At 39.7% G+C, this 22230-nt stretch overlaps 1 protein-coding gene across 3 annotated transcripts; it reads left to right on the top strand.

Annotated features, from left to right (window-relative positions):
- Positions 1 to 8658: 8658 nt before the first annotated feature.
- On the top strand, positions 8659 to 21065 carry LOC121641434 (protein rapunzel-like). 3 transcript variants are annotated; one of them, XM_041987545.1, is made up of 4 exons: positions 8743 to 8800; positions 13569 to 13661; positions 18686 to 18749; positions 18866 to 21065. In XM_041987545.1, the coding sequence occupies exon 4, from the start codon at positions 18892 to 18894 to the stop codon at positions 20065 to 20067; it is 1176 nt and encodes a 391-aa protein (XP_041843479.1). In that variant the 5' UTR covers positions 8743 to 8800; positions 13569 to 13661; positions 18686 to 18749; positions 18866 to 18891; the 3' UTR covers positions 20068 to 21065. The 3 variants fall into 3 exon arrangements, with proteins under 3 accessions (XP_041843478.1, XP_041843480.1, XP_041843479.1); XM_041987546.1 differs by lacking the exon at positions 13569 to 13661 and having other exon boundaries at positions 8736 to 8800; XM_041987544.1 differs by lacking the exons at positions 13569 to 13661; positions 18686 to 18749; positions 18866 to 21065 and adding an exon at positions 10306 to 13333 and having other exon boundaries at positions 8659 to 8800.
- Positions 21066 to 22230: the final 1165 nt, after the last annotated feature.

Below are 22230 nucleotides of genomic sequence, written 5' to 3'. Positions count from 1 at the left end.
CGAGCTTGTTAGCCTGCTTTCAAACCATTAGCAACTCACAGAGGTAATTGTGGTATTGATCTGTTTCTTTAAACTATTTTATATCCTGCATTGAATTTGTTTGGATACAAAAGTCTTAAAATGCAAAATTACATATGATTTACATGTTTCTTTTGCTTCTCAGTACCTAAAACTAATACACCATGCATATGCCATTTGTTTAGGGGGCTTTCAGTAATGAGAATTACAAACATGAAATGTCTCCCAGTATGAGTAATTAGATTTCCAATTTGCTGAACTGAAGGTGGTTTGAGTGGCTTCTGTAAGGGCAAAGATGGACTCGAGGTGAATTTGCTTGGAATCAATACTCCGCCTCCTCCCAGCCTCTGAATCTTATCTGTTTCTTCAGATCTAACTGGAGTTTGTATTGATCTGCGTGAGTGACAGACGGGCCGACTGCTGGCCTCTCGCTGGTCTGCATACAGATCAGGTTGTTGGGAAAGTTCAGCTGGTTTAAGTGGGAATCATGAAGAAGCTGTTCACGGCAAAGTGTTAAGAAAAAATATTAATTGTGGACTTTACACCCGATGCTCAAGTTACAGCACGAGATAAGATGAGAACAATCAGCAAAGTGAAACAGACAGCTTTGGTGGGATTTTCCATGAAAGCACCCTTGAAATGAACCGAGGAAGCTCTTTCCCTTTGTCCCTGCAAGTGATAGTGAAATCTGCCATCAGACGCCCTGTTCTCTGTGACCTGGAAACATCTGGAGAGGAAAAAAACCGGCGTTACTCCGAAAGTAAACACCACTTTCAAAAACCCAAACTACAGACATTCCTGAGAGAATAGTGTGTCGACTTCATCGTTAAAAAAAGAAGAAAAAAAAAAAGTCAAGGACAGTTTAGATGCAAACACGAGAACTTGCATTTCTGACATTTTTATCTCAGTGTGTGGAGTTCATGTGTGTGCTTATGTGTTCTTTAGACACAAGCTGCCGGGTTGTATGGATGTTTCAAGCTGACATATCTCAGCAAATATTAACTGGATTAATTTGGAATTTTGTTCTTGTTTTCATGACTTCAGAGTTTGGAAGCTGCTGCTTTTGGTTTGGATTCAGAATCTAACTTTAGACTGCTTTATACAGCAGAACACCTGAGATGATGACAGGTCTTTGAATGAAAATTACTTGCTGCCTGCATTTTGGACAGGTTACTCATATTTAGCAAGCGCCATCTGACCTGTCATTACATCCTAGATAGACGGCTGGTTTGAGGTAATGGCTGAGGGACTCTGCAAGATTTTGGTGTGTTGATTTGTGGCTGTTTAGGCAAAGAATCAGGATATTTTACTATTAGACAAACTAGACAAACTGTTGACAAAGTATGTGATCTGAAATTAAATTACAAATCAAGCGTCAAACTGAAGTTCATAATAAGACAAAAAGTCAGAAAATAGATGATTAAATGTTGCTTATTGCTCAGACAAAATAAAAAACAAATGACATCCAACAAACAAAGCAAATGAGTTAATATGTGAGTAGAAATAGGCAACAAGGAGCAGGAGAGCTGCTTATAATGCACTATTACCTGCTCTATTTACAAGACAACAGCAGGACAGCAATAAAGCTAACCTTGTAAAATAATTTTTTATATAGTTACACATAAATCAGCAGTCGTTCACCAAGCAGACGGAAGAATGGAGGCGTCTCAGCAAACATGGTGACGTGTCCCAGCAGCCATTGCCTTCCACTGGGGGAGGGTTCTCCTTTATTTATGCACAACAGCAGATTTACTGAGTCAGAATGTCAACTGTAAAAAATAATTCTTGCTTCATGATCCCTCACAGAGTAGTAGCCAGTTTCAGTCAAGACATAAGTTAACTTCTAGTTAGTGGGAAAGCGTTAAGAAGCTGAGAAACATTGACCAGATGGTTGATATATAAATTAAAGGGTTTAGGACCAAGTACTGACCCCTGAGGATTCCCACATGTAAAACGGCTGAGTTCAGATTTTATATAGTCTATTGCTTCCTGCCCATCAAGTAACTTCTGACCCTCGAAACTGTATTTTCCCAAATTTTTAAGCAGTATGATGTGGTCTATAATGTTAAACCCTTTTTTGAAGTCAGCATAGATGCTCAAACAAAAATGCTTTTTTATCTATTGCTGTAGTTAGTTTTGTTAATTTAATTGGGCCCACTGGTTGATTGGTTGGGACTGACTATCACATAAAATGTTCTGTTTTTCCAAAAATTTGATATATTTGAAAATTGAAAATAACTTCTCTAATAAGAACTGTGAGAACCATGGAAGCAAAGATACTGTCTATTTTCATATTTTCAGGAAATGTTGCCATGGAAAAAGACAGATTGCAGAAGATAAAACAGGAAAGCCGAACTATTTCCACCCCCAGTCCATCTCTGGTCATATTAAAGCCTCCGAAATCAGAACTTGATTTGAGCAGCTTCCTTATTTATGCATCCAAAACACGAGCAGCAGGGCCTTGAGGTGGTACTTTAGTCTTTATTTCAGACCATATATAAAAAAGGGTCACTCAAGGACCATTTAGTTTTCTTTTGGACTTTTTACTCCATAAAGATTATGAAAGTGTTCTCAGATAGAGGACATTAAGGTGAGGGCTGTATAGATCCGTAATCTGGAGGCACCTTTAGACCTACAGCAGTCCAGCGGAGCAGTTGAGGTGGTTCCCTTCAGTGTTGTTTTTACTCAGCATTGCAGGTGATGAATCATCCAATGGTTTGTTCTTAAGGCATCTTTAGGAAACTAGCCAAACACAGTCCGTAGCAGCATTTCTTATTTTCCTTTAATTTCTGTGTACGGTAGGGAAGGGGCAGCATGTCCACATGAGGAGAAATTAGACAGTTTACTTGTGATTCTGAAAGAAAGTGAAGTGGTATTACAAACAAGTAATAATCTGACACTGCAAAACTAAATACACAGCAAAGACTGGAAAAACTTTTTTCTTTTAAATCAGGTATCGTGAAGGAAAACTAAGAGGACTGTTTATAAATGTTTAAGCCTTTTCCCCTCAGTCGATCGTATTCACAACTTAACTACCTCCTGTTGTCTGATTCTGCTGTCAGCATCTTTGTTGTTGCTTCATTTTACCTCTATTTCTGTAAAACAAGTAAAAAATATTAAAAAAAGACAAATTTTTAGTTTCTTCTTTAAATTTGTTTAGTCCAGCTCATCCAGGGGGCCACACTGGAACAGACTGTTTACAGGTGGTAAGAAACAGTTAGCTTAGCTGTAATCACTGACTGCAATTAAAAGATGAATAATGAACTAACATGTTAAATGAACATTTTGGCCCAGTGATTCTGGTAAAATTATAAATGAGCTAAAAGTAGGAATGAACTGAAATGCAGAACTGAAGTGTAACTTTTCCACCTGCCCAAGCTAATGTTAGCTCACTGGTCAGACAGTATTCCCCGTGGAGATGAGACCGGATCAGATTAGTCACTGTGTTAAACCAGTACAGCCATCTCTCATTGACTGTGACTCAGATGAACAAAGCAGACTAGTTTGTTGAACAACAAGCTGTTCTGGGGAAAATAAAATAATCTGGATTATTCTCCTGTATGATGCTCACTTAGTCTTCTATCTGAAGCAGCAAACAGGGTTTGTACACTCACTGGACAATAAAAGCATGGCTCCATCCTGCCTTGTTTCAACACTTCAGGCTGCTGCTGGTGTAATGGTGTGGGGATGTTTTTTTCTTGGCCCACTTTGGCCCCCTTAGTACCAACATGGCCTGGTTTAACCACCACAGCCTCAATCTATGACACTAGGTAATTAAGACAGTTCTGAGGGAAATAGGAAGGTGGACCTAATAAAGTGGACGGTGAGTGTTTATTCCTTCATTCTTACCTAAATCTTTTTTTTCTATTGTAGCCTTCAGTTTTAGAAAAGTGAGTTTGTCAGTTTAAGTTTAATTTCTAGATAATCCTGCCTTTGCAGCAGCTTTTAATTTATTGTTTATATAAAGTCTTGAGTAACTTCCCCTATCAGGCCTGGACTTTGGTCCTACCTACATGTTTTTCACTGTGGATTATGACACATTAGAACTCATGCAGGTGGACAAGCCACTAACAATACAGTAATGCTCAGTGTTTCTGTCTGAAACATTCCAAGTATAACAGCATCTTGGGTTTGTAGTCTGTACACAGAGTACATGGGTATCTGATTATGGTGTTTAGTATGGGAGCAAACTTAAGATAATGGTCACATGTCATGCAGTTGAACACCATCTAACCTTTTAATGAAATCAAGAATTAATCACTTAAACTCAACAAGATTTAGAAAAACTGATACTAAAGACAGCACCAAGAACAATACAATGTGGATCACAAACAGATCAATAGCCTAATGTCTATTTCTTATTTAATGAAACTATTCTGTAGCCTGTTATGGATGTAGGCTGCAGACAACAAGATCACAGATTAAAATGAGGACAGTCAACCTATAATAATTAAAGGGACATTGCAACATGATTTGTATAAATTTAACCTGGTCAAATAAAGTTAAATCTAAAGGGTTGTTTCTCAGTCTACTATAATAGTAATATTCAACCTCAACTATTCATTTAAACACACAGGATCCAGTGGGAACTTCTGGTTGTTATTTGCTCTAAAATTAGTGGGGTCAAAGGACAAAACGCGTACCTATCCAGTGTGGATAGAAACATCTATACAACAATTTATTTTCATCTCAATTTATTTATTTTTTCTATGAAAGAATATTTGTTGTTATGCAGGTAGAAGAAGAACAAATATCTTAATTTATCATATATCATTTTAAGTGGTGATATTTTAACTAATGGTCGAACTAACACACAACTCATTTGACGTACCATACTATCACCAACTTTAGCAGGTTTTTGTGCTTTGGTGCCTGTAACAACAGCTAATTCAGCATCTGTCTTGCATCCTGTCTCTTCTCTGAGAGCTCTCCAGCCAGTAAAAGTCAGTTCAATGTTGACTCTTGACTTATCCCTTGCACTGTCACTTTTTCCTCTCTCTTTTCCTCTCTTCCTCTGAAAACGTTGCCTTGTTTCTTTGCTGAATCCACTACGCATTAAAAAACATCCTGTGTCTTGCTATGCAGTTGCTAGGTGAAACAAAGCAAAATGTGACTGTCACGTGATGCTCCACGGTGGAAATTAAAGTTGGGAAGTGTGGTTTCTCAGTACTTGTATAGGAAGGGACAGAGCAGACTACTTCTTGAGGAAGCCGAGATCCTTCAGTGTCAGCACTGAGATGTTTCATATCTTCTATAAGTCTGTTGTGAAGAGTTAATCAGCTTTGCAGCATCTGTTCGAGCAGCAGCATCTGAGTCAGACACTTTACAAAACTAAACAAACTGATCTAGAGATACTATAACATTATAATTTCCCCTCAGGGTAATAATAAAGTATTCTTCTCTTTATATTTTCTCTCTTTTTTAAAAAATGTGAACTACAAAATCCAAAGTTAAAAATAACCACCCTGGTTCCTAATAGTAGTAACAATGAATTCCAAAATGTGAGGTTATACCTTAGAAATAAATATGAAGAGACGGTAATTTTGTCCTTTCACCTCTGTCTCATCACCTCAGGGTAATACTGTCTGACCAGTGCACTAACATTAGCTTAAAGGTTTGGAAAAGTTAACTCAGTTGACTGACACTTCAGTTCTGCATTTTAGTTCAGTCCTGCTTTTAGCTCATCTATAACTGGAGTCAGTAGACCAAACAGGTTAATTTAACATATGTCAGTCAATTATTTCTGTTTTATTTACAGTCAGCGGTTAAAGCTATAGGCTAAAGGCTAACAATGTACAGCTAGGCTAAAGGCTAACAGTGGAACAAACTGTGACTGATATACAAAGAAGGCTGCAGCATATTGGCCTAAAGGGAATCTGTGTTTTAATGACATAACAACTATAAACACAACCCCTCCTGCTATTCTAGCATTTATAAATGATTTAGTCATTCACTTTCAGAGGAAACCTGCTACATCAGTTAAAACATGGTCAGATTAACTCACTTATCTGGTAATTACATATGAGCATCCAGCACACCTGGGACACACACACCTGTTAGTCCCACCCACATTAATTTTCCCATGACAGGTTGCCAAATCCAGGATAACTGTAAATCCCATCCTTCCCACTAACAACTTTCGGTTGTGAAGCAATCTTTTGATGCACTGCACTGCAGTGGGAGCATAAAAAACGTGGGAGAAAGTCTCATGTTTGTTTTAAGTGATGTCAGCCTTATGATTTGCAAAGTATTTAGATAATAAGTTGATTTAGGTTGAGCTGTTTGCCACAAATACAATAATTTGGCTCTGTGTAATGCTCCAAGGAATATTTTTCATGGCTTTAAGTTCTGCCAAAAACTCAGGTTTTGGAGATTAACATCTTTAATGTCCTGTCTGTTGAGCTTACGTGTCTTTAGCATGTTTGATAAAGACCCTGCTCATGAATAAGAGATTTCTCTTGATTTATAATTGATGATTCCAACATCAGTCCTTTTCCAGAAAAAAATGATTATCATCTGCTGTGGGATGAGTCGGCGAGTACTTTCCTGTGAGCTGAGGAGACATCTTGTGGCGAGGAGGAAACACTAGCCATTGACCAAGGTCAAACAGATAATGGCCAATAGCCTCCTTGCACAAGGAAGTAATTTATCATCCAAACTTCCAGACATAAGTGACTTCCAGGACTGGATTTTGTCATTTATTATACTGCCGGTTTACAGTCATGACCTTAAAAGATTATGTTGCAAATACAAATATTAATCAACAACCTGAAAGTTCCTTTTTATTCAGAAAGTGGAACAATGAGAGCAGTGCCAGCTCTAGCACATTCTGTAAACGCATTCAAAAATACTAATTCTGAGTCTAATTACACAAAATCAGCTTGTGCAGCATGCTGAGCAGAGTCAGACTGAACAGCTTGATGCCAGCAGAGCTTTCTGCCTCCCTACGCTCAGCTGGCTATCATTATCTCAAAAATTTCAGTTTCCACCTGGTGAGCCTGAAACCTCAAACAACAAAGGCAGAAACTTTCCAACAAATCCCACTTTCCAGTGGTGCTGGAGCCAGAGTGTGTTTAATGGGATGTGTTGTTTGATCAGTTAAAAGCTGCAAATGTCAGGACATGGAATGAGCGTGTGTTTGTGTGTTTGCAGATCATTTAAAGAAACAACAACAAGCTCCCAATAGAAGTGAGGTCTTCCAGCTGTATGACGTCACGGTCAGGCCTCTGCTGCTGTGCCACCCATCACGCCACATACCGTTGAGTCCCTGCGAAAGCTGCCCTACGCTTTCTGATGGCTCCAAGCAAGACAAGTGTGAGATCTGACAGTGAGACGACACAGAAGCAAGGCGGCAGCAGCGGCGAATACAATCTGCCCAGCTGACCGACTTCGATTATCCACAGACAGCACTTGCTCCTCTTCCTGTTCTCTCCTCTTTTATATCCATTAAATGGCATGCACAGCTGATTATAAAGCGATAAGGCCACGAGAGAGCTATGGTTGTCATGGCGTTCACTCAGAAACACTGACTGTCTTTATTTGTCCGAGCTGTGACAGAATGATTCAGATGCCCCTGAGGACAAATGTCATCCCTCTTTGTGATGCATGCATCCATCAAATGATCAGACTCAGAGGGAAGTAGGTCAACATTTCAAAAATAAAAAAAAGCAAAAAGAAAGGCTGCAACAGGAATATCAGAGTTTGGATTTAAAGCATGCACAGCATGCTGGAAGGTTTGGCATAACCAGAATAGCCAAGATAAAGAGTCAAAGTCAAGAGGAATTCCAGTCAACAGAGAGTTCAGGCACTCGGTGAGAAATCCAACTTCCTCAAATATACACCTCATGGAATCAGACTATGACACAGCGGCTATAAACATCCACATCTTAGCAGTTTGAACATCGTCGAGATGCAAACGAGACATAGAGAAGAGACAGGAAGCTGGTGGTTGGAGCGCTTTTGCACAGCTGCACTTCCTCCAGCAACTTACATGAAAATATATCAAAGTTGAGCATAACAAGATATAACAAAAGCCATCTTCAACGGTTGCACTTCTACACGAACACAGGAAACCAACAACGGTGTGTGACAGAGGTGACAGAGAAGCACATTCTGATAACAACTGAAAGTAAAATTAATAACTCATGAACTCAAGAATAAACTATCCTGATGAGAACATTTAATTTCTATTAGAGCAGCCTCACATAAGTTGGAGGAACGAGTGCAGTGACCATGGCAACCTGTTTGAGCCACAACAAGAGGGGTTTTGTCCTGATGGGCTGAGCTCTGCTGTGACTGGTCTCCTTTTTATTCTCAGCCTTCTTTCTCTTTGTGTCTGTCAAACACACATACATACACAGAGGGAGAGTGAGTGAGAGAGAGAGAGAGAGAGAGAGAGAGAGAGAGAGAGAGAGAGAGAGAGAGAGAGAGAGAGAGAGAGAGAGAGAGAGAGAGAGAGAAACCAGTCTTTTTTTTTTTTCTTCAGTTTTCCCAGGGTGCATGGTGTCCCTGCATGGGGGAGTGTTTACAGGATGTTATCTGTGCCGGCCCCTCATCCCTCTGGAGTAGGTTTTGGTGGAATGCTGGAACGGGATGGAGGAGTTCCAAAGGGGGAGTGACGAGAGACAGAAACTGAAAAAGAGATAGAGAGAGAGCGAGAGAGAGAGAGAGAGAGAGAGAGAGAGAGAGTATATATATACCCCAAGGAAGCTGGTGCTCACAGGCACAGCTGGACTACTGGATAACTGGACTGCAGCCTATTGGATACTTGACTTTAAAAAAGGTGAGTTATGAGCATTTTTTCCTTCAGTCAGCATCTCCATCCACAATTTTTTTTAATGCTTTCGCATCTTTTTTTTATTTTGATTTTTGATTTTTTTTAAACTCAAACTTTTGAGCTTTTAAGCTTTAGTTTTCTCTGCAGAGCAAAATCTTTAAGGATCATTTTTAATTTTTCTTTTCATATCAGCTCCTTACTTAATTGAGGAGTCATGCCAGAGGTTGGAGTGAGTCCTGTGGGGGGATGTGGTCTTGGGAAAGACAAGCATACGTGGTCTCTGTTAAAGCTCTGAAGCAAAGCATATCACACTGCCTAGCATTTGATCAAGTTCTGAGTGGGACTCGCCTTTTTTCCCCTCTTACATAAACCACTTTTGGTGATAAAAATGAGAAAAATAATACTTTTTTCCCACAAATTAATACATTTTTCACCTTTTTAGAGAACAAAGTTCAAATCTGTTATGTAATTTTAAATGAAAATTTTAAATGATGCACTTCTTTTGTTATTATTATCAGCTGGTTCACATATGGAAAACTAAACAAAAAAACAAAGAAAAGAAGAAAAAGACTGATGGCATGTGACTGAATAAAGTAAATCTAATTATCAGTGAAAGAAAAGACTGTAAAATGACACCAATGATCTCATCTCTGTAGCAATAATTGCTGAGCTGTGTTCTGTTATTGCACATACATGCACATATAAATATAGTCATTTTCAGAGTTTACCTTTAATAAACAAACAACATTTAAATTAGTTTGATTTTCTCATTAAATTAAGGTTGTATTGAGGGGGGAGGTGTGATTGCATTAAAGAACAAGTGCAGTGGAGGGGGATTTTCTTCTCTCAGACCTGGGTGTGCCTTTTTCTGAGCTGGATGTGGCCTCCAGTGAATGTGAAATAACTTAGGTCATCTCTCTTGAGCTTTTTACACTGAAAATCATACTATCATTTCTCAAGTAAACCCCCCCTTTTTGCCCTTAGTGAGAACATCTGTGTTTGCTTTGGGTCTTGGCTATTGTTAAAGCAGTAAAATGACATCCAAAAGGGCCAGCTCTGCAATGTTGTGCAATAATTCTCGCCATAATTCATGAGTACACACACCATGTTTGATGTTTGTTCTGCATTGGTGTCCGTGAGAGCCTTGTTTGATAAGCTCCATAATGTTTTTTTTTTTTCTTTTTTTTTTAATAAATGTCAGTGCCACCAAGGCTTAAAAACGAGTCCTTGTCGTTAACTGAGGCTGTGAGGGTGCGGCATGAAACTGGATGCCTACATGTGCTGACATGACTTACCTTTGGCTTTATTGTAGGGTTTGTTTGTCAGGAGTACGTCGTCTAGGAAAAACATTCACACAGTCAGCTGATAAGTTTAACTTTGCCAAATAAAGCAAACAACAAAAAAGACAAAATAGAAAAAACAGAGCCGTATTTTCATTTTTGAAATTTTAAAAAAAAATTACGCTATAATGAACTTTACACGGGTTTTTTTTATGTTTCTTCTCCTTTCAGGCACCAGCAAAGGCTCTGTCTCTGGAAAACATATTAAATTAGTTACCGTGACGTACTTAATGCAAAGATGAACACGGTTGCAGACTGGCTCGTACAGAACAGGGACAAGATCGAGAAGGGTGTGGAGATCATGGGGCAGGCCTCTGAGGTGCTGGCTTCCACAGTGGGCCAGCTTCACCCCATCCTGGAGGCTGTGTTCGTGGCCTCGGCCGAGCTCCTCAGCAACCCGGACGGAAAAGAGGCTCGCTACCTGACTCAGCAGTTCGAAATGGTCAATCAAAAACTCGAGGGGATCCAAGACGAGATTGATCAAATCGCCCTGGAGCTGCAGAGGACGTCGATGAACAAGCAGAACTTTGACAGAGAGGCGCAGATGCTCAGTCAGTATGAGAAGTTCCAGGATTTTGTCAACGCCAAGCCAAAGTTCAAGGAGAAGAAGAAGGAGAAGTTTATCAGTCATTACGAGAACACTGACGCTGATTTGAACTTGGATGCTCTTTACAACTCTGTCACTGGGGAGAACACCTCTGGAGACCCTATGCTGGAGACAGTAGTCGCCACCGAGCAGAGAAGCAGAAGGGCAGTTGAGGATTTCTGTGCTCGACTGAAAAAGCTTTTTGTGGTGGGCATTATTGCCGTCATGGGTCACGCTGCCCTCAAAGATGGAGCTGTCGGGGAGGACATGGTGAAGAAGTGGCAATCTCGGATGGAGGATGTTGAGAAACGGATGAAAGCAGCCGTGGATGACTGTACAGAAAACTTTGCCGAACAAGCCAAGCTGGACATGGAGCACCTGCTTCAGGAGAATCCTGGCACGGTTGATCCCGAATTCACCAAATCCCTGTTGGATTCACTGGTGAAGAAGTACGACTGGGTGAGCTGGTCCATCAGAGCCTTCAGTGACAGGGAGCGCATTTTCTTTTTCAACTGGCTGGCAGGGAAGAAGTACCAAGGAAGCGGAGGAGCCAACTGGTTTGATATTCTGACCAAGAACAAGATCAAGGTGGTGGTCTCGTTCTGCGTCAACCCAAAGCCCATTAATAAGAGTCAGATCCAGGAGCTGATTGAGCAGCAGAAGCTGAAGGGGAACATGATGGCAGTGGCTCTGTCTTTGAACAAGAGCTTCCCCAACTGCTTGGTCCATGCTGTCAGTCATTACAAGGCAGTGGTGGAGACCAACAACTTCCAAGAGGATTCGTATTATTATGGAAAACACAAAAGAGCGTACCTGTGCATCCACCCTGAGTAGGCTCGCAGAAGAAAATGTCTAGCTTCTTACAAATGAATTCATGAATGTCTTTAAAGAGACTTAAACTTCACATCTATATTCCTGAATATCATATCTGTTTATGTGTAATCTATTCTGTCTGGGTGGTTTTTTTGTTTCTATTCTCAGCGTCTATTTTGTCAGCAACTTCAGGGTGTTAAAGAAATTTCCGAGCCATATATTTCCATGCCAGCTTTGTCTTAGTTGTGATAATTAAATGTGTGATCTGGGTATTAATCAGATTGGGAGATAAAAACAATATCAGTTGGCTATAGCTGCCAAAAACTTTGACATTCATTTGTACCAACCTACCCTTGAACAATGTCAAGAACCAATGAGCTAGGCTGATTCATGGTAAGATGAGATGTTTTTGTGCTTTTTGCATCACTGTGATGATATGTATCATAAAAAGATTTTGAACATTGAGAACCTTGGGCAAGAAAATGGGATTGTTTTTCCCGAAAAATGAACTGGCCGGCTTAATGGATAAAGGATTTTTAAATTTTTTTATTAGGAGAAATGTGTTTATTTTCTTGTTTGTACTCTCATGTCAGCCTCAGAAAACAGCTTGTTGGACACTCGGCTCTCCCCAAACATACTATGCTAAAATTGTCCTTTCAACAACTCATAAGCTCAGATGGGAACATGTTATTTCCAAATTAATATACATCGTCAGCCAAATACGTTAATTTTAAATGTTTTATGTTGTTAATTCATACCGTTTGCACTGATTCATAGAGCTAGCACTGAACTACTGCCCCCTATTGGCAGTAGGAGGGAAATACAACTCATAAAAGTGTTTTAATGTCAAAGAAAATGTCATTTTTAGTTTTTTTAAAAAGCCACAAAGTTCAATCCTTTCATGTGCATGTAAACGCTTTGAGCATTAGGGCACGAGTTTGACTCCCAGATGAATTTTTTCACTTCTGCTTTCTGTTTTTTTACCAACACAACAACTTTGTCATGTCCTGGTTAGGTTTAGGAAACGACATCTCTTGTTTACAGCTTTAAATTTAAACCAATCATGGTCAGAACTTACATCCCCCGTACTGTGCTGCCACCTCTTTGGAAGTCATATTGACACTTAAAGTGCAGTTTCTGCCATTACCATTACAGGTTGTCTGATCTTCTAACGCAACTTCACGTTATAGTTACCTGAAAGAACAAATGACCTGTAGCGCCATTTTTAAGTAGGAGAATAGTCTCTATTTCACAGGATCATTTACTATGTCATTCTGTGGCTGGAAGAAGTGACTTCAAAGTCTTTACACAAAACCTGAGAAGCCACAGTTAGTCTGTCTGTACATGTGGGCCTTTGTATGGCTTAAACAAACAAAAGCCTCTCAACAAGTGAGCTTAACAAGTTCTGGACCAGGCTTTATTTCCTTGATCCCAGTTTCTGTGCAGAGCTAATATTCACCTTAGGGCACATGGGTCGTGTATAGGATAAAAATTTGGGTAGCATGGATCTACTCTGGGTAAGAAAGCAAAGAAACTGAAACTGCAAAAAGGCTACTAGACTGTAGAATTGTTGATTGCTTGTTGATGGTATCTTAGTTGGTTTTCCAGAAAATATGCATTACTCTCTATATTTACTGCAAGATCTAAATGGTAAATAAAATTCTAGAGGATATTGTGTTTTCCGCTCCTGGAAATGGAAAAGGTGCAATACGATGCTGTGGGGCAAACCTTTAAGATCACCTACAATCATGAAATGCTTCTGTATCTTTTACTTTGTTTAGTAATAAACATTTAAATGAGGATTCGTTTCGTCATCATTAATTATCATATTGGTAATAAAAGACACAGTTTGAGTAAAGCCTGTGAAACAATTCATGTTTCCCAGACTTTACCTGTGCTCAGGACCAGTTCAGAGCATCTTTTTAAGCTATGAGACGCCTTTGTTTATCAAGAGGGTGGAGGCTGATCTGTAGGCTACAATATCAGCAACAAACTCTTTTTTTCTCTTCCACCACCCAACTTTTCTGTGTAACAGGGTGTGCCACTCCTCTGTAACACGAGAGCCACATGACCAATAGGAGGAAGACAAACAGGCTGAAGTTTAGATTTCTTCCGCAAACTTTCCAAGGTGAGTCCTTTTCTAATCCAAATGTCTCATTTGGTGGACTTTCAGTTAAATAAGTGGTGCAGACTGAACTTGGATAAGAACGACATAGTTTCATCGACGTCATTCCAGTCTCTGGTTACATAATCGATCTTTTTTCTCTCTTTCTTTTGACGAATCTCGCCGTTGTTAAACACATGAAATGCGCTTATCGACCATATATTCGTTACGCATTAATTAGTTAAAGTGGGTGAAGAGATGAATCTGCAAACTGTAGGACAGTTTGAACTCAGCTGGAGGATTTTTATGGGCGGTGGTTGCCAACTCTGGTGCCACCGCTTCATCTTTTCCAGGAAGTGTGCGTAACTTTTCAGATCCTCTCGCGCCGCAACTCATCAACCAGCGCTGTTTGTTTCTCTGTGTTTCTGCTGTAAAATGATATAATTGGAGCCCCTTGTTCGCGGACTGGTCGATACAGTTTACATTAGGGAGACGCATTAAGGGCGCGTTAAGTGTTTTATCCTCTGTGGTCAGACTGAGTGGTCAGGGTTTGGTCACGTGTCTGAGCGCGGCCACCAACACAAAGGAAACATGAAGCGTGTTTGGGTTTTTTTAGGGTCACTCTGTAGTTTCAGTTTTACATAAATGGTAAAAAAAATTCATGACTTTTGTTATATACAGTTATAGCTATACCATCAGATAAAAATACAAACAATCCCTAAACATCACCAGTAGTTACAAGTTCATTCTGTCTCATATAAAAGTGATATTAACATAATCACAATGTTGAAATGTTGAAAGTGGCAAAGTCAGTGTGTATCAGTCACTAACATTACCTTAGAGTAAAGCATTTATATGCATTTGCACAACAGGTGTTTGCACATAAACAGTGATATTTGATTTGGCGTCTCCACTGTCATGAAAGGTATACAGAAGAACACAGAGCAGAGGACAACAAAGAGCAAGAAAATGGAGGAATTTTGTGAGTTTGATGGTACAAATTTGAGAAACAGAGGCTCCTACTTATTTTATTTCATAGGGCAAGAAAAGGCAACTAACATAGAATCATCATTATCAAAGAGGCAAAAACATTAAGCCATTAAGTGCATTTAGAAAGGCAAAAGCAGATGGAAATTGTTAATAAAAAGCAAAGGTAGTAACACTGAGTTGTTTGTTTTCTCCTTGACATCTAATTTAGCCAACAGATATGTTGCTGGATAGAATGGAGACAGGTTTTGAGATGGTTGCTACCTCCAGTTGGACCTCAATGCATCTGTAATTGTTCCACTGTTACTTTAAGTAAAAGCTATAAAAGCTGTTTAAAGTAGACCGTTAAGTCTATCTGCAACAGAATTATTAGCAATAGTGCATTAATGCTTAAGCAGCATCTTGCTGCTCAGTTCAGGCTGCAGACTGGATGTGGACGATGCCACTGAGATGTCGTCTGTGAGATACTGCGTTAAAACCTCCCGTTTTACAGTTGGCTGTAGCCAGAAGTGATGATTAACTCCTCATGTCTTTCAGTCTGTACATTATTATTTCTGCTCTTTGCACATTAATCTTTCATTTTTGTGATATAAGCAAAGGGCACAAGAGAGGAAACAAGGAGAGATCAAAGTGAACAAGCTTCTAACGACAGAGGACATCTCTGCTTCAGAAACATATTACAGATAGTCTTAATACATCACTGTATCCTGGCTGTATCACCTCCTCTCTCCTCACCTCCACCGTTTTCAGCTGTGTTTCAGAAACTCTGACATGGTTGAGATCAGATTGTGTCACTGGCAGGAAGAACGAAATGTAAGGAGGTTAAAATTTGATATCTACTTAATTAAAGGCTCACTGATCAGGAGTAAATCCAGCTGATGCCACCATATGGAAAAATGATTGACTTTGTTCACAAAGGATGCTTGTTGAATAAGAACCTGATGGAGCCAGAGAAATTTAGGGGTCATGTACTTTAAAGAGGTTTCCTTATTTTTAAGCTTTGCATGTCAGACCTGAGGTTGTGCTCATCCTTTCAGTCCAGAGCGTTTTTAATCCTAAAGGTCAGGACCCTCAAGTATCACATGATAAATATGAAAAAGGGTACAGTGACTTGATTATTATTATTAATTATTAACATTTTCTTTTATGGTTGTGGCTTTCTAGAAATAAACATAACTTTTTGATTTGAGAGATTTTATACAAAGTTCATGAAAATGCACGTTAGATAATTCCACCTGATTAAAATATATATATATATATATCCTTCTAAAAGTAGCATAAAATAGAAAATATGAAGAGAAAAAACTGGATGTGAAGGCATAGATAGGAACCTTGTCCTCCTTTGGTTGTCGATTCTCTGACATTTATTACTGTTTTGTGAGCATCTGCAGCTCTTTGTCTCTAAAAATGTGATTTCTTTAAGCACTTTTGTGTTTGAGTTGTCTGTGTGGAGGTGCTTTGAGCACTTAGGCTGCAGCTATACCCACAGGAGTCTGATGAGACGTGCAGAGATCAGTTAGCACAGAAATCACATTTTTAGCACAGTCAAATCAAATTAGCTACAGTAACTGTAAATGCTCAACACCCTGAAGGAATTTCCTTCACTTTTGGGCTTTTTTTCTCAGATCCTACCAGGAAATTATGTAGGTATGACTGTCTTGGAATCATAGTTTAGATGAAGAACTTGAAGTTTGATGTTTTTAGCAAAGTTAGCTGCATTAGCTGGTTAGCTTAGATCAGCTTAGCATCAAGACACAACAGAGGGTGTAACAAAATTGAAGCCCATAGTCATAATTTTAGAAGCTGTTTTCTCTAAGATTCTTAACAAGAAAGCAAACAGATAGTATCTTTAATATCTTTGTTTAGATGTGTTTACACGTAGTGGCATTTACAGCCCCAGCCTGGGTGCTATCAGCTCACTGTGATCAGCTGCATTCTCGCTGAGTAAACCCCTCAGGAGGGAACAGACCTTAGCAGAAACAAATGAGCTGACAGGTTATTCACCATTGGCTTGTTGCTGTGGAAACTTGCTGAGTTTCACTAGAAAAGTCACCCTCGCCCAGCAAGTTTAACCTCTCCCACTAAATCACTTCCCACGCCTGCTGCTCTCGTATCGACTGAGGAGAAAGGAGCAGCTTCTCCTGCAAACACGACCACAAAACTGTCAGAAGGATGCCAAAGAGCAGAAACCTGAACATGTGACGATTGCCCCGTTACTAAGAGCTCTAACATAGGCTGGGGTTGTGGAACCAGAGGGTGTTTGTGCTGTACCATCATTTTGCATCATAATTTGATTTTCCTCTAAATTTTCTATTTCCTGGTTTGCAACAGGACATGTCTGAACATGTCCAGGATTTAGTCAGGGCAGCCTTTTCTGTGATCCCTGGTTTGTTGGATGAGCTCTTTATATGAGATTACATTTTCCAACTCCACTAGAAGTCCTGTTTTAATGTGAAATACTGTAAGACAGAAGCTATTTTCCCTCATTAAAAAAGAGCTGAGCTCCACTGAACATTTTCACTTTTTTTGTGTTAGCTGATTAAAGAGATATTTCAGGGATCTGTCTATACTATATATCACTAATCCGGTAGTTCAGCCACAGTCGTCTGAGAATGATGTTTGCTCAGTTGTCATGGAGACAGATCTGTTAATGAAAACTTGTGAATTCTTAAGTTAATGTGCAAAGTCACCCTTCCCCCCACCATGTTACCAGTCTAAAATTAACATTCAACAGGCTGCATCATCAGGTTTAATGGGTGGCTAATAACACTCCATGTTGTCTTTTCATCTACCTAAAACAATTATGTGCACTTCCTAGAATGTTGGATTTATATTTTAACTCTTTAAAGTTCAACAACAAATAAAAAATTACTTTGATTATATTTAACTGTGCAAATGTTCTTTTGAAGTAGGTGGTATGAGCGCCTTTGATTGTTACCTTTATAGCTGGGAATCTGACACATTACCATCTCCAAGTCATTGGTTTTAAACTAAAATAGATCCACAGCAATGCTGTGGGATCTGGCTTTGCTACCAAGTCTGTGAGATTAATATCAATAGATGCTAACTTGTTAAGTTGTTGAAGCTCAATTTATGGACAGAAGTCTGCATTGCACTCAGTGTGGAAAGTCAATTGGGATTCATGATGGGCAGCCAGGCTGACGCAGTTATTATTATTTAAAGGTACAGTGGATATTACTGTACATTATATAAAATGTGTGAGTTTTAGACAGAGCTTCTTTTTTATTATTATTCCTAATCCTTATGTGAGCAAACATCTGCCCTGTTCATTAAAAAACAGCAGTGCAATAAAAACATAGCTGCAAGTAAAAAATGTCATGACAGTGCTATTCATCCTAAAAGAGATCCAAATTCAGCTGAGCAAAGTTTCATGTTTGACATAAACAAAATTCATTATTCAGAGCACAGCATTAAAATTACATTAATGCAAAAGAGCAAATTCAGATTTTCACCACCAATCAGTACAAATTTGATAACAATTAAATGAAGACAAAACTGAAATAATAGTTTTTGGAGCCAGTGAAGAAAGATTAAAAGTCAGCGCTCAGTTTCAAATAATGATGTTAAAAACCAGCAAGCAAGCCAGAAATGTGGGAGTAGTCCTGGACTCAGACCTGAAAATTAACATCACATTAAGACAGTTGTAAAGTCAGCCTGATATCACTTAAAACAGGGATCCCCAACTCCAGTCCTCAAGGCCCAGCATCCTGCAGGCTTTCAGTGTTTCCCTGCCCCTACTCAAATTATTGTGTCAGGGTCAGTAGTGTTTAAATGATAACAAATTATTGGTTTTTTTTTAAATAAGCAACAGCTGCTCTTATTTTATCATTTTCCACAAGAGGAAAACCTTTAAAATGTCAACAGTATCTCCATTAATATTCTTTATTCCTCAGCAGTGACCACTCAGATCCACAGAGCTCAACCCAAATGGGTGTTGCGTCATAGCTGAATTCTCCTGGCATTGTTGACTCATTGCTCATTGGGTGTGACCTGCAGACTGCACTGAAGCTCACTTGGCTGTTTCTCTCTTTCCTTATCAGTGTTTGCTGTGTTGTAAGAGGAGTGAGGAAGCAGGCCACAGTCCAGAAACCCCACCACAGAGCTGTGAGTAAATCTACAAAACCAAAATCTCAAACCCTATTTTTCTTGTCTTTCCTCTGAGCCTTTATTTTACTAGTATGGATTTCTAAGACTCAGTCTGTTTTTCCTTCTCCTGGTAGCATCAGTCTGAGATACACCAGCAAAGATGGAGAACCAGCTACAGAAGCTTGTTGCCGATAAGAAGAACATGGTGGAGACTGTGATGGAGGTGTTTGAGCAGGGAGCTGAAGTGGTGGCCAGCATTGCCGGTGACCTCTTCCCCGTCTTCTCCATCGCCGCTCCCATTGTCAAACTGGCTCTGGATAACGTGGAAAGCAAAGAAGCCACTTTCATGAAGGAGCAGTTTCAGAAGGTCCGAGAACGTCTGGAGGTGATCTCCGAGGAGATCCAGCGGATCAACGACGAGGTCAAGAAGAGCGGAGTGGATGCCGCGTATTTCTCTGTGGAGGAAAACATCACCAACCAGTTCAGGAAGTACATGGACATCCTCAACGCCAAACCTAAGTTCAAGGAGGTCAAGAAGAAGCTTTTCCTGGAGCATTTTGCCAAAACTGGTGGAGACAAAAACCTCCACACTCTCTACAACGCAGTGACGGGAGAGAACTTCTCTGGGGAATCTGTGCTGGAGATCATCCTAAACTATGAGGAGAAAAGTCGCCGGCCCATGGAGGACTTTTGCGCCCGGCTGAAGAAGCTTTTCTGCATTGGGCTCATTGCGCTTTTAGGCCACGCCGCTCTGAAGGGCTACGATGAAGAGGAATCCCTTCTGAATGATTGGGGTGAGAAGATGAAGACCGTCCAGGCTAAAATGAACGCTGCCATTGAAGACTGCATCGTCAGCTTCCCTAAACAAGCTGAGCAGGATTCCCGACGACTGGTGAGAGACCTGACCAATTTAACTAACCAGCAGCTGGCCGAGGCTATCGTAGATAAACTGAAGAAGAAATACGACTGGGTGGGCTGGTCCGTGCGGATATTCAAGTCCCCAACGGGCCTGTTTGCCAACAAGAAGGATTTCCACTGCCCAACGGGAAAGAGCCGCTTCCAGGTGTCCAGTTCAGATGAGAAACTAAACATCTGGGTTTCCTACAGCGCCTCGCCTGAACCTGTGGATAAGAATCACATCCAGCAGCTGATCCAGAGTCAGCCGAAGGTCACAGTGGTGGGCGTAGCAGAGATTCTGTTTGAGAAGCTGCCGGGCGACTGTGTGGTTCACACGGTGAAAACCAGCAAAGACCTGGCCTGTTCCTGGAGCTTCACCGAGGAGCTGCACTACTGGGAGGAGCACAAGAACTTCTACGTCTGCGTTCACTCAGCTTGAAGCTTCACATGCTGCAAAATCTATTTTATTCTCCATGTTTGCACATATTAAAGCATTCCGTTCGGCTCCTTTCCCAATCCTCTTTTTCTAAGAGAATTTATTGTTCATTTTTTATTGTTGAGCCACAAGACACAAATTTAAGAACCGGCCTTCACAGCTGCTTCTTTCTCTCAGAACGAACACGTCACCTGGGTAAATTTAGTTTTAACTCGGGCGTGAGCTGTACAAATACAGTTTCTGCTGCCTGAGTCTGTTGGGATTTAGTTGTTTTTTGTCCTCTTTCAGTGGGACATGATGGGAAATGTGTTGGTTTTGAGAGTCCAGCTGTGAGAGAGAGATTATGTCTGCACTGGTGGTGATAAGTTCAAACCTCACCCTGCCGATGACATTTAAACTGTTTACTCAGTTAACTCGAAAAATAGTATAATTTAACCTCTTGTTGGTGTTCAGCAGAGCACAGGAAAGCACAAGAGCCAAGGCCTGATATAACTTCATTATCACACCCTGCTGAGAACAAGCCAAAAGTAGTAATAACAGTTTTTATTCACATACAGATGCCTTAGAGAAGGTTTTTGTCATATCTTTTGCAACTGGAAATTTCTATCTGACCAAAACACTCATTGGTACTTTGTATTATAGCTGGGGGTTTATAGTAATAAGGGTTTGGGATCTCATGAGTTTTTGATCAAAATCTGCTTAATCTGACCTTCCTGTTTACACTACCTGATAAAAACAAATATATCACAGACGCTTTGCATATTTTGATTGTTTAATTTCTGTTTTGCGTATTTTTTATATGTTTGTCTACATGTGATTAAATTCCTCTCAGCATATTAATACTAACAAAAATGTCTGTTTACTGTAAAAATCACTGAGAAAAATGTTTATTGCACATCTGTTTTACATTATTAGTTTTTCTGGGTTTTCCATGTCTCAAACTCAAGATTTAAATTTGCACCGAAGCAATATATCATCCCAATAAACTCACTTATGTGTCATTTGTTTGTATATTATTGGAGTTAACTTGCAGCTAAGTTTCAAACCTGTGGTTTCTGAGAAAAGTCTGATTTAAGCTAATGGTACAAATGCATAAGCTGTGCATTATATTATATTTTACTTGTCTTTTTTCTTCAATACTTAATTGAAATTTGATGGCAAATCTTGAAAGTCCTCCTGTCTTTACAGGAAATCCTGATGTTAGCATCGGCTATTTTAGAGTCACTTCAGAGGATGTCAGTATTTGGTCTTATTTAAACTGATCACAGCCACTGCATCCTGTCATTAGCAAGAAGATCTAATCATGCCAATAAAAAATGTCTCATATACAGTCAAACAGCAGAGGTCTGTTGAATTAGAGGAAAATTGAAAGAAGTAAAGCTGCTCCACCGAGATTTTTAACACCCAGCTGTTGTGTGGGGACATCTTGGAGTTTATAAAAGAAGAAAAAAAATGAAAAGGGTATTTTAGTTTTCTAGTTTGGAAACACCCATAGAGCTCTATAATCATGTGGTTGTGGCTTTTCTATCTTGGGCATACAAACAGTCATGTCCCATTACAGCACAAGTGTCCCAGCAGAATTAACAAGTGCAACTAATGTGGGTTAGGATGTTTCGCAACTTTTACAGGTTTACATCTTTTTTGTTGTTGTTGTTGTTTTTTAACTGAACATAAGCTGGAGAATTTTTTTTCCAGATCAATAGTTTCTGTCCCCCATGAAAACATGAAAAACTTTCCTTTTGTTTTTCTTTTGCTTCAGCAACCAAGGTCGTTCTTTGTAAAGCCAAAATTATCACAAAAAGTCACTATCACAAGATAATTATTTTATTTTATTTTAATTTGTTTTATTCAACAGGGTAATAAACACTACTATAAATGCCTAAAAAGAGTAACTTTTATTGGTGTCAATAGTGCAAAAATAACAAAAATATCCCAGCAAACGGGGTTGCCTTGTGCCACATTGTTACGATCTAACTGGAAAATCATAGCACTGGTTGTGTCCGAATGTCCACCCTGCTCCCTAACCCTTCGTTCACTACATAGGGCTGCACTACATAGCACACTACTCATTCTCTTGGCGATTTGGACACGAAGCTGCCTATTTTTTCCTCGCCGCAAACCACGTGACTACCGCTGTCACCACGGCAACCACAACCCGTCAAGATG

The sequence above is a fragment of the Melanotaenia boesemani genome, chromosome 6 (genome assembly GCF_017639745.1).
Source record: "Melanotaenia boesemani isolate fMelBoe1 chromosome 6, fMelBoe1.pri, whole genome shotgun sequence".
Lineage (NCBI taxonomy): Eukaryota > Metazoa > Chordata > Actinopteri > Atheriniformes > Melanotaeniidae > Melanotaenia > Melanotaenia boesemani.
Note: the sequence above shows the minus strand (reverse complement) of the source record. Positions and strands in the feature narration are given on the sequence as shown.